This window comes from Lates calcarifer, linkage group LG19 (assembly GCF_001640805.2).
Source record: "Lates calcarifer isolate ASB-BC8 linkage group LG19, TLL_Latcal_v3, whole genome shotgun sequence".
Lineage (NCBI taxonomy): Eukaryota > Metazoa > Chordata > Actinopteri > Centropomidae > Lates > Lates calcarifer.
This window is the reverse complement of record NC_066851.1, coordinates 15,652,804-15,664,382: the sequence shown is the minus strand read 5'-3', so window position 1 is coordinate 15,664,382 and position 11,579 is coordinate 15,652,804. Positions and strand designations below refer to the sequence as shown.

Sequence of the window (11,579 nt, the reverse complement as noted above, 5' to 3'; positions counted from 1 at the left end):
AGGAATGAGCGGGGCACAAGAAAGGGCAGCTCCCTCGGTATTCAGAATCATGATCAGCTTTTTGTTATTCCTGCAGAGTACAAGGAAAGTTACAAACTAAGTCCATAGTGAAGCCGTGTGAATGTAAATCTCACTGTAAGGGCTGTAGGCTGTGTCTGATTTGATGCATTCCATATAGACTAAAAGTTCCCCCAGGCCAATCTGTTGTGGAGCATAACTATTGATGTGTCGTGGAAGCAGTATCAGTATTGCAACACATTGCAGAGTGATGAGACCCTGCACAAGGTGTGTCCTGCAGTAGGTTTTTTTTTTTTAAAATACAGAGTGGGTGTGGCTAACTATCTTCACTGCACCAAGGCAAAACCTCCACTAGATATATTTATATATATATCTGTGTGATAGGTCAGTCAACACAAGCTGGAGCAGCAGACAAAAAGTACTGCACCTCACACATTTCTGGTGTACATGAATCCCACTTTTATTTTCCACAGAAAAAAAAGATGTTTGTTATTTTTTTTTCTGGTCTGTTTCGGTTACATTTAAAACCATTCTATGAAAAACTGTAGCACCAGAGCAGATTTCTATTGCCCATTCTTTGATAAAAATATCAATTTGTGCTATTTTTCAGTTTTGATTAGCTTTGATTGGGGGAGAGACATTTCCTTCTTGTATATAAAAAAAGACTAGCACTTCATTTCTTTTTCCAGTCATTTGCAAAATAAAACAGAGAAAACTGTATATCTTCTTTTTTTAGTTTCTTTTTTTTTCATTTAAATCACAACAAATACATTTAAAGCAAATAAAAAAATTGGGCGGCATTTAGCATAATCCAAGCAGGGAATCAGCTTCTCATGATGATTATTATATATTTATATATTTATATGTATACATATATATTATGTTTATATACAAGTATGGCACTTGATTACACAAAAGCAAGAGAAAACACTTCACAAATAAAAGCAGTGGGCGCTTTGGTGTGTTATAAATTAAGGAAGTCACAGACGTTAGCGTTTGCAGCAAATTCACCAGATACTGTTTTGCAAGTCAGCTATAAAGCAATGGAATGGTTACATATGTTAAGGTCAGTGGTGCAACACAGGCAACAAAAAAGAGAGAGAAAAAAGAAAACATGAATTACGCTGATGTATTTCAACTAGGTCGAACCGATAGTCAGTAAGGATTTATATATCTATGCATATATAAATCTGGATGATAGATTCTTTTTTCCTTTAACCACTGTGTATGGTGCCATTTAATTAGGTTGGTGCCAAAAACAGGTGGAAAGTAAATGTCTTAAAAACACCGTCAGGTCAGTAGCACATTTTGGATAAGGTCAGGCTCTCCAGTGTTCACCTCTTAGTGCAAATCTTTGCATTTACTCCCTTCAAGTACAGCAGAACAGCCCACAAAGAGTAAATATGTGAACACGTTAACATGGTCTCCATTTAGCATCTTACAGAGTATAAACGTTACTAAAAAGTTGCATCAGTGCAATAATAAATAAGTAAACAAACGTGTAATCCACGCTTGCCATGAAGTCCCTTAAAAGACCAACAAATCAAAAAAATCTGCCCACTCTTTAAAGTCATGACACGAATTTAGGCGTGCGGAGCTGTCCATCATGTCCATCATGGTTTCTTTTTATTTATTTATTGTTGTTGTTGTTTTTTGTTTTGTTTTGTTTTTTTTGTTTTTGTTTTTTTTGTTTTTTGTTTGTTGTTGTTTTTTACATATTTTCACACCCTCCTCCACTCGGTGTTACACATAAGCAGAGTCACTGGACTGAGTGCGACCGAAATTAGGCACACTCATCCTCGGCAAGTCCTTATTTCTGATCTCATAAATGGACTTCCGCCGAGCCTGCACGCCTCGCACGGCCGTTTTGATTTTCCTCCAGCCCAAGTGATTGAGTTCGGCCAGGTTCAGCACCACGCAGAACCCGCTGACCGCGAACATGAAGACCAGGAACACTGTCTTCTCCGTGGGTCTGGAGACGTAGCACTCGACATCTTTGATGCAGGGGTAGCGATCACATTCGTACACCGACGGGACGTTGAATCCGTACAAGAAATACTGACCCACCAAAAAGCCAATCTCCAGCGCGTTTCTGAAAACCACCTGGATGATGTAAAACCTGGAGATGCCCTCCTGCCGCCTCATTTTGGACTTTGTAGTTCTCATGGCCGAATTAGGGATCTCTTTGACTTCTAAACAGTCCGGCTCGGCTTCTTTGGTGGAGTTCTCAGTGTTTTGAAGTACTCCATTAACAATGGTGTTCTTTATCTTTTTGCTCTCGTCTCGCTTCAGTGAATCTTGATCCTTATCTAGTGTCAGATAGACCGTTGAGTAGCGCCGCTCCTTCTGCTTGGCCGACTGATGCACCGAGTACGTGATGAAACAAAGACTCGGGGTGCACACCATGATGATCTGAAAAACCCAATATCTAATGTGTGAAATGGGGAATGCCTTGTCGTAGCATGCCTGGTTGCAGCCCGGTTGTAAGGTGTTACAAACAAACATGGTTTGCTCGTCATCATAGACAGTCTCTCCAACTATTGCTACGATTAGAATCCGGAAGATGACCACCACTGTTAGTAGGATCCTAAAAAGCAAGGACACAAACAAACAAATGTGAAAATAAGTGGAAATATGTGATCACAAATGTGGTTGGGTTGTGCGCTGCCTCGGTGGCTGGAGCGCTCAGAATCCAATTGTGGTGTGTTGGATTTAGGGAGCTGTCCAGTTCTGAAACAGGACGCTCTTGAAGATGCTGTGGTGATCCTTTCTACAGAATGCGCTTTTTATTACGTGTCTCAGTGATTTTGCGTTGTGTTTTTTGTGATTTAATGGCTGTAATGACGCGTAAGCAATCGGCGTTGCTTTGACTGTACCTGTGTGAGCTTGTTAATGGAAAAAAAAGAGGTGACAACGCCGACTCTCGCTCAATCTCTTTCTGCCACCCTCTGAGTGCACAACCACCACTCAAACTCACCAACAAACATCAAGATGGATAAGTGGGTGAATGTGAACACATGAAATGACTCGTGAATTCTTTCTTTCTTTCTTTTTAGGTTGTTTGTACTTTGCAGCACCATCCCAGGTTCTGAAAAGACAGCTGTCAACTCGTTTTACTTAGCTGTCTTCGCTTAGGAGGAGGACAAAAAGGGAAATCTGTGAAACAAGACAGAAAAATCCACAACACAGACACGGAGGACTGGGCACCATGCTAAAGACGATCCTTGAGGCACAACACAGAAACGGGGGACTGGGGACCATGCTAAAGACGATCCTGGAGGCTGCTGCGATTCTTCGGTTGTTCTTGGTTTCTGTTGATCATCTTACCTTCCTATCATAGTAGAGTGCTGCTGGACAGCAGCCTCCAGGAGCCTCTCTAGTATAGTCCATTCCCCCATTTCTGAGCATCCGGAGAAGACTAGGGCACAGCGGCACTCTGTTCAAATCCCTCCAAAAAAAAAAGCGCGTTATTCCCCTTCCCGCTTCTCTCTCTGTCTCGTTGTTGTCAGTCTCCAAAACGTCCGAATTTAGCTAAAAAATGCATCCGTCACAGGGATGCTGCTGCTGCCGCCGCCGTCGTCCCCGCTTCTGTCCGTGTCTCTGCGCGCTATCTGGTTGGTTATGTGCTGAGCGCGCAGCGCCAGCGAACGTCCTGCTGTGTATTTGCCGAGCGCTCCCGCGACGTTGCCACACTTTTCCTTGTCATGGGAGTCTGAAGGGCTGATTACTATAAGCCCTCCTATTTTCGATCTTCAGATCAGGTTGATGGGCTGCGCGCTGCGTCTGGATGGAGGGAGGTTGGATTTAATGTCTTGCCAGCGTTAATCCGCCTTTAAGTAGTCTCCCCCCCTCCTCCCATGCGTCACATACGCGCAGACAGGTCGGTGGAGCGCAGCCAGGAGTACCAGGGCTTCTGATTTTCAATATTTCAGTTTTGTATACACCGTGCGCCGTTCAGTGGACACTGCCTGTGGACGAATGTGTCCAGAGAGTTACAGCCTATAGTACCTTTAGTTTATACATCTTAGCATGAGTGGCTCCACGTGAGAATCAGACCCCTAACCCTGACTGTATTCTTCTCATACTCAACTTACTGAGCTTCAGAACCACATGTGCACAACATATAACAGTATCCATCCTTTCAGGACAGGGGTTGTGGCTGCACCGTGTCCAGGGCACAAGGGTCAAGGTGACTTCCCTGTGTTTTTAAATTCTGAGTAATATTCAGAGATTCACTTAGACTCATATATGCAGGATATTACCATGTTTTCAGTGCATCTAACCAAAGCCTATATGCACCATACGGCTTTATAAAAGGTCATAATCTCCCTTTCTTGGAGCGGATAGCCTCACGTGCCCAGAGGTATCCCTCACCATGTCGCCGGCTGCTGGCCCGGCTGGTAGAGCTGTTGTTTCCACCCTGGGGCAAAGATGATGCTCTGGATACAGTGACAGAGTGAAAGTACCATCCGAGTTGCTAATCGCTTTACAAGGCAGACTGCAGACTCTCTCTCTCTCTCTCTCTCTCTCTCTCTCTCTCTCTCTCTCTCTCTCTCTCTCTGTCTCTCTGTGTATGTTTAAAAATAGAAACAAAATATGTGACCCCGCCCTGCATATGCATAATGCTCTGAGATTTGATCAACTTATGGTGTTGCAATATGGCTATTGTGTGGTTTGACACAATTTGAAGTCATAGTTATTTATTATGTGATTGTCCTTTAAGACTAGAATGCATGGCTTCATTGTGAATTCACACACTCGTTACTTCATTATGAACTTATTATCACCTGGCATTTTTGTGTCTTCCCAAGTAATGTATTTGTTGTTATTATTATTGTTGTTGTTAGTTACTTGTATGCAGTAGGTTCCCAGGTAGGCAGTGTGAGCTTTGTGTCCAACCTGGGAAACCGGGGATTACAGATCACGTGAACGGTGTTTTCAGTCAATGAAACTTTGGGAGGTTAATTTCTCATGAGGTGGCTTATCCCCTCCGCTCACTGTAATCTTTTCTAATTCAAATCTTTATTAACCTTTACTCATCCATCACGTGACAGGAGGACAGAGCCTCGCTGCTTTCAAGAGACAGTGTGTGTGGGTGTGTGAGAGAGAGAGAAGGAGAGGGGGGGGTTACAGATCCTGAAAAATCAGAGTCTTCTGTTGGAAGTCCCGGTTCTCGTTTATTTATAAAGCTATACATATCCACATGTAAATTGCACTGTAAACAAAGAATTTGACGACAACATACGAATTCCTGCTTTTGAGCCATAAATTAGGCTTTTGGCACAGAAGAGGGGAAGTAGCAGGGTAAGGAAGGTGAGGAAAGGGATGGGGGGCGGGTATCAGTCTGGTGCCTAGAAGCACTTCCTGTGGACGATGGAGGGTCCAGCCTCATCATACTCCTGCTTGCTGATCCACATCTGCTGGAAGGTGGACAGAGAGGCGAGGATGGAGCCGCCAATCCATACGGAGTACTTCCTCTCAGGGGGGGCGATGATCTAAACACACAAAACACTTTTGTTAATCTGGGACTCTGCTCCTAGAAATGCTACTGTGATGCAACAGTGAGCCAAAGTTACCTTAATCTTCATGGTGCTGGGGGCCAGAGCAGTGATCTCCTTCTGCATGCGGTCAGCGATACCAGGGTACATGGTGGTGCCGCCAGACATGACATTGTTGGCGTACAGGTCCTTACGGATGTCAATGTCGCACTTCATGATGCTGTTGTACGTGGTTTCGTGAATGCCAGCAGATTCCATGCCTGTGCAAACACAGCAGCCAAGTTAGTGGGTTTTTTGGGGTTTTTTTTAAACACCCCCCCCCCCCAGCAGCAGAGAGAGCACATCTGACACCGCCGTCAGCTGTCCTAACAGGTGCTGAACTGGACAGCTCCGCCAACAGCTGAACACTCTGCGGTGTAAATGTGAACAATAAGCCCCTGCTTTAGATCACTCATGTCTATTTATCGGTCATGAAGTGGTAAATCTACAGTGGATAAACTGTGACCTCCAGTCGGTGATCCCAATTTGGCAGCCAAGCACTAATATGAACGATAAACACATCTATTTTCAGAAAATTATCCATTCATAAGTTTATTCTGATACAATTGCATATCTGCTGAGAATTTTAATCAGATTTACAAGCAAAAGAAGTAAAAATAGTAATGCCACAATTTAAATTCTGCCTTCAAAATCTTACTTAGGTAAAGTACAAAAGTATTATCATCAAAATGTACTTACAAAGGTAAAAGTAAGTAAAAGTACTCAAGACTGGCCCATTTCAAAGTGTCTAATTATTACTATGTATATATTATGCTATTAATTACTGATGGAACGACTTTAATGTTGAAGCTGGTGCTTCACTGTTACATTGTTTAATCACACGCTTTGAATGTAAATCTCTCTTACTAGTACCTAAAGTACCTGTCACATAAATGTAATAGAATATAAAGTATAGTATTTCCCACTGAAAAAAAATGTAGTGAAGTAGAAGTAGTATGGAATGGGAGTACTCAAGTAAAGTAAGTACTTCAAAATCGTATTCAAGTAGGCTATGTTTGGATGTGTGCGCTCGCGTTTACGCACCAATGAATGAGGGCTGGAACAGGGTCTCTGGGCAGCGGAAACGCTCGTTGCCGATGGTGATGACCTGACCGTCGGGCAACTCGTAGCTCTTCTCCAGGGAGGAGGAGGAGGCGGCGGTAGCCATCTCATTCTCAAAGTCCAGAGCGACGTAGCACAGCTTCTCCTTGATGTCACGCACGATCTCACGCTCAGCTGGAGGGATCCGATTTGTAGAAGGTGAAGTTAGTCAAATGTGCCTTAAACGATTGGAGAGAGTGTTCAAATGAAGGTAATGGTTTGTTAGTAGTCCACATAAGTAGACTTTCTCACCGGTTGTGACAAAAGAGTATCCACGTTCAGTCAGGATCTTCATGAGGTAATCTGTGAGGTCACGACCGGCCAAATCCAAACGCATGATGGCGTGAGGAAGAGCATAACCCTCATAGATGGGCACGTTGTGGGTCACACCATCACCGGAGTCCAGGACGATACCTAACGATAAACACGTAAAGATTTCATCCACATTTTAACTCACTGAGCAAAATCTCTTTCACACCTGAGGAACGTGTCATACCTGTGGTACGTCCAGAAGCGTACAGGGACAGCACGGCCTGGATGGCCACGTACATTGCGGGGACATTGAAAGTCTCGAACATGATCTGGGTCATCTTCTCTCTGTTGGCCTTTGGATTGAGGGGAGCCTCTGTCAGCAGGGTGGGGTGCTCTTCTGGAGCAACGCGCAGCTCGTTGTAGAAACTGTGGTGCCAGATCTTCTCCATGTCGTCCCAATTGGTGATGATGCCGTGCTCGATGGGGTATTTCAGGGTCAGGATACCCCTTTTGCTCTGGGCCTCGTCGCCGACGTATGAGTCCTTCTGACCCATACCAACCATGACGCCCTGATAACAGCCAGAACCAGGAATTAGTGATGTGGTGGCAGAACTACAACTAATCATCACAACTACCACTACATGCACTATTAAAATGCGTTTTCAAGGGGAAAAAAACAGTTATACGTTGAAATATAGATGCGTAATTTTGGCGCGCAATTACGCACGGATGATCTGACCCTCATCCAAAGCTATAAATAGTTTATTATTATTATTATTATTATTTTTATCTGACACTCTTCCTCTTAATATGTAGGTGCAGTTTAGCAAGTTTTTCTTACCTGGTGACGGGGGCGACCAACGATTGAAGGAAACACGGCGCGAGGTGCGTCATCGCCGGCGAACCCAGCCTTCACCAGGCCGGAGCCGTTATCGCACACCAGGGCGGTAGTCTCTTCGTCGTCGCACATAGTGTCAGCTCTGTAACACACACGGAAGCGCGCGCGCACACGCACGCCACGGCACTGTTAGCTTCAGTGATGGAATTCCCTGTCTTTTTGAATTGGATGATTGAAGTTACTGATTTGTCTTCATACACAAACAACAGAGATAAGGTCATTTTTTGTGGACAAACAAGCACGGGAATAGTGATTACTTATAGCTTATAGTGATCTCTGCTTATATTATTTGCTAGTCGTGCATGTTGTAGGACTGGGTTAGTGTTTCTGATCTTCTTCGCTGAGTCACTGACATTAGCGCAGTGAAAGTTAGTGTCTTAGTATTTCACAAAAGCTAAGCAAAGTAATCCTTTGTCCGCAAAAGATGATGGAGCACGGGACGATGTGATGACATTTTGTTAGTCAAAGATGGAAGTCACTGTCATACGTGTTAAAATCCCGTATCCATCCCCCTGTGATAAATCCATTTGCTCGGCCTTATTTAGGTCTTCCTCCGGTCAGCGTGTGTGGATACTCACCAGGTCAGCACCAGGCGCTGAGTCTTGAGTGCGTAAACCAGGGGTGCCGAAATGTCGCGCTGGGCCAATTTATACCCTGACAAGTGTCCGCGAGACTGGGCCGAGCAGCGCGACCCCTTCTCCATATTTGGTAGCCCATTGCCCCATTGACAACAGCCACTCCATGAATGGCATGACAAGGAGCGGGAACTCCCGCGCGGACATCAGTGTCTGCAGCCCATGTATGGAGGAGAGGGCAGAGAGGGCAGAGAGACAATGGCAGGCTTTCTTCTGATCTTTTCCCTTTGCCCATAAATCACTGTAATAAGACTAATAACTGTGGTAGGTATACTCTAGTGAATGATACATGTAGTATGACAATTTTTTTTTACATAATGTCAGTAGAATATTCCTTTAATATTAGTGTTTTAGCCAAGGCACACTGACATCTCATTGAAGGGCACAAGCCTTAATCAGTAGTAATAGTTTTTTGTTATTGTTGTTGTTTGTTTTTGTTGTTTTGATATTCTAAATAATTCTGTTTATTCCATTTGTTTTGTGTCTGTATTTCTGGAAAGATCAGATCAGACTGGCAGGACACATGCATTCCCACAGACCCAAATGGAGAGACCACTTGTGCCACACAGCTGGTGTCAGCAGCTGTTTGACTCTCTTAGAAGCTCCAAACCCCACATTTGAGATTTGTCTCAACAAACAGGGGGAAGCCACTGCTGCAGACCAAACATTCCTATTTTAGTTTGTGTGTCCCCAGTCAAAACAATTTTGTCAGACTTCATGTAAAGCCTGCACATAACATTCGTAAATGACAGCATGCTGCTAGACCCACCATATGGCAAATGAGAGGATATTTTTGCAGATGCCTTCATATATCTAATTTACATAAAATCAATGAGTTTTCATTATTATAATGAGCTGCTTTGAAGTTATTGATGTGGTGGTCATGCAGCATGCTGTGTCCGCATATGAAACATTTTGAAATTATTAAAATTCATGCTCTCTTGGCTTGCATATTTTACTTTTATTGACCTGTTAGACAGAAATCTTAATACAAAGTGGATATACAGTATAGTAAAACATTTTCAGCGCCTTCAGTAGAATAATTTAAACTGGAACACACAGTGCACACTCAAAAACAGAGAGAAATGCTTTGGCCTAAGTGTAATATCAAAGGTTATCCGGTGCAGTGATTTTATTCTCCTTGGCATATTTCTCGTCCACTGTCTGAACACATACTAGCACCTTAAACACCAGCCACTGAACTAATGATTATCTTTTTATGTAATAAAAGTCAAGGTAATGTATTCCTTTGTGTGAGAAACCTTTACAGATAAATCAAAAACAATGTTGTTATCATTTGTTGTTCCCAACATCAAAACAATGAAGAAAAAGGAACATCTCCTGTTGTGACATGTGCCATATTCTTTCTTTATTCCTGCACTGAGGAAAGAACTAGACATAGGAAATGACATTGCCGGTTTGCTTGAAACAGACAGAGAGCGAGCTCTGAAGGCTGTAAAATAACATTGGCTAAGAGCAGTGGATGGTCCCACCACAAGGAGGACAAGACAAAAGGGCACAGCAAGCCATGAATCATATGCTGCTGTCACCCGACCCCAAGCCATAACCCTTCACTGTGTGACTCTTTGTTTAGGCCTTATGTAATGAATGGTAGGCTGTGGTCTGCTTTAAACATCCTTTTGCCCCTGCATTCAAATAATGCTAACATTTTATGACCAGAGTTTAGTTAAGTCTGCCTTTGGAGAACAGAAATGTTAAGATCAACAGGAAAAGGAGTTTGCCCTTGTGCCACAGTATTATTTCAGCATTTATCCTCAGTTGTCTTTTTTCACTATGTGTTCAGGTACTATCACTGTTAAGCAAAAGGCTCAGGATGTACATAATGATATTATTATACTGTGTAATATTTGTTGTGCTCGTTCTCAGGGCACCCGCGGGTGTGAACGGCTCATGCCAGTGCCTGGATTAGACGTGGAGACACTTGGAGGCTGCTCAAATAGTCCTGTAGTGTGACTTTCACTTTAGCTGTTGCTACTGAGATTAAATCATTGTGGCACGATCATTCTCCTCCTACTCACGACCCCTCAGGAGATCGGCCTCATTACTCAGCAGCAGAGATGAGATAATAAGGACAAAACTGTCCAGAACAAAAAACATATTGATTTTCTATGGGAATTTCACATCATAAACAGAGTACAAACCCTTTTAAAGAACCCTGAGGGGAAGTCATTTGCCTGATCCCAGCAAGGTTTTGTACCTAAATCAATAATGTGCACATATATAGGAATGTCCCTGCACTGGATCGTAGCATTTGAGCTGTTCATCAAAAGCTCGCTCAATACAAATGGTCTGAAAGGACTTTGTTCTTTCCAACATGGTGCATTTATCTGTGTGGAGCGTCAGGGGCCATTTAAAGGTCACAGCAGAGAGAAGACATGAAACATATTGCTCAGTGAAAATTGGGTGTCCTCTTTTTGGCCCGTGCGCTGAATACTGAGTGACAAGCTGTTGGCTTATGTTAAAGTCTTCTGCTGGGGTACCTCAAAGGAGCACAGAGCTCAAATCACCATCACTCTGGCTGCAGTTATACAACAAACATATTCTCATTCATTGTCACTGATACGCAGTAAGTCTCACTTTCTTAAAATGCACGGTTTAAATTCTTTGAACTATGATAATTAAGACACTCAGAAAATGAATTCTGATTTTGGAAAAGAGAGTTATAGATTGATGAACTGTTGCACATCAAAAAGTGAAAGTTTGTGTTGATTAACTGACTGCAACATGATGAAATTAATCAAAACAAAATGCAACAGCATTAATATTGATGTACACAAAATGATCAAAGTTGGAAAATATCATATATTATGAATTTATACCAAATGTTTTTCAGACAATCTAGTTAAATATTTAATTAGCTAATTCATTATTTTTTATTAGTTGTTTAGTCTAAAAAAATTAAGCCTTTTTTTTGTTCAAAAACTGTCCAAGCTTTAAAAGCTTTAAAAGAAATCCTTGCAGGCATCATATTACATAGATCTTTTCAAACCAAAATTAGATTAATTTTGCATGCATCTTATTATTTGGATTTTTCATATTTTAGTTATCCAGGTAACTATTTTATGTACACCTTTTTTCCACAAAGAAGGTCTACATGCTGATTCAAAACTTCACTTA

At 42.6% G+C, this 11,579-nt stretch overlaps 2 protein-coding genes across 3 annotated transcripts; both read right to left on the bottom strand.

The window, feature by feature from the left end:
- Positions 1-755: 755 nt before the first annotated feature.
- On the bottom strand, positions 756-5,016 carry LOC108875001 (gap junction delta-2 protein). The gene is made up of 2 exons (XM_018663637.2): positions 3,346-5,016; positions 756-2,605 (listed from the first exon to the last, which is right to left on the bottom strand). Exons 1-2 carry the CDS (start codon positions 3,414-3,416, stop codon positions 1,762-1,764), a joined length of 915 nt encoding a protein of 304 aa, XP_018519153.1. The 5' UTR covers positions 3,417-5,016; the 3' UTR covers positions 756-1,761.
- A 154-nt stretch (positions 5,017-5,170) lies between these two features.
- Positions 5,171-8,534, bottom strand: LOC108875000 (actin alpha cardiac muscle 1). 2 transcript variants are annotated; one of them, XM_018663636.2, is made up of 7 exons: positions 8,385-8,534; positions 7,750-7,888; positions 7,153-7,477; positions 6,909-7,070; positions 6,600-6,791; positions 5,595-5,776; positions 5,171-5,513 (listed from the first exon to the last, which is right to left on the bottom strand). In XM_018663636.2, exons 2-7 carry the CDS (start codon positions 7,876-7,878, stop codon positions 5,370-5,372), a joined length of 1,134 nt encoding a protein of 377 aa, XP_018519152.1. In that variant the 5' UTR covers positions 7,879-7,888; positions 8,385-8,534; the 3' UTR covers positions 5,171-5,369. The 2 variants fall into 2 exon arrangements, with proteins under 2 accessions (XP_018519152.1, XP_050934216.1); XM_051078259.1 differs by lacking the exon at positions 8,385-8,534 and adding an exon at positions 8,294-8,297.
- Positions 8,535-11,579: the final 3,045 nt, after the last annotated feature.

Coding starts and splice junctions, on each gene's coding strand:
- LOC108875001 (XM_018663637.2), bottom strand. CDS start 3,416: ATGGGGGAATGGACTATACTAGAGAGGCTCCTGGAGGCTGCTGTCCAG. Junction 2,606..3,345: donor CACTCTACTATGATAGGAAG/GTAAGATGATCA, acceptor CTTGCTTTTTAG/GATCCTACTAACAGTGGTGG.
- LOC108875000 (XM_018663636.2), bottom strand. CDS start 7,878: ATGTGCGACGACGAAGAGACTACCGCCCTGGTGTGCGATAACGGCTCC. Junction 6,792..6,908: donor ATACTCTTTTGTCACAACCG/GTGAGAAAGTCT, acceptor GGATCCCTCCAG/CTGAGCGTGAGATCGTGCGT. Junction 5,777..6,599: donor GTTCCAGCCCTCATTCATTG/GTGCGTAAACGC, acceptor GTGTTTGCACAG/GCATGGAATCTGCTGGCATT.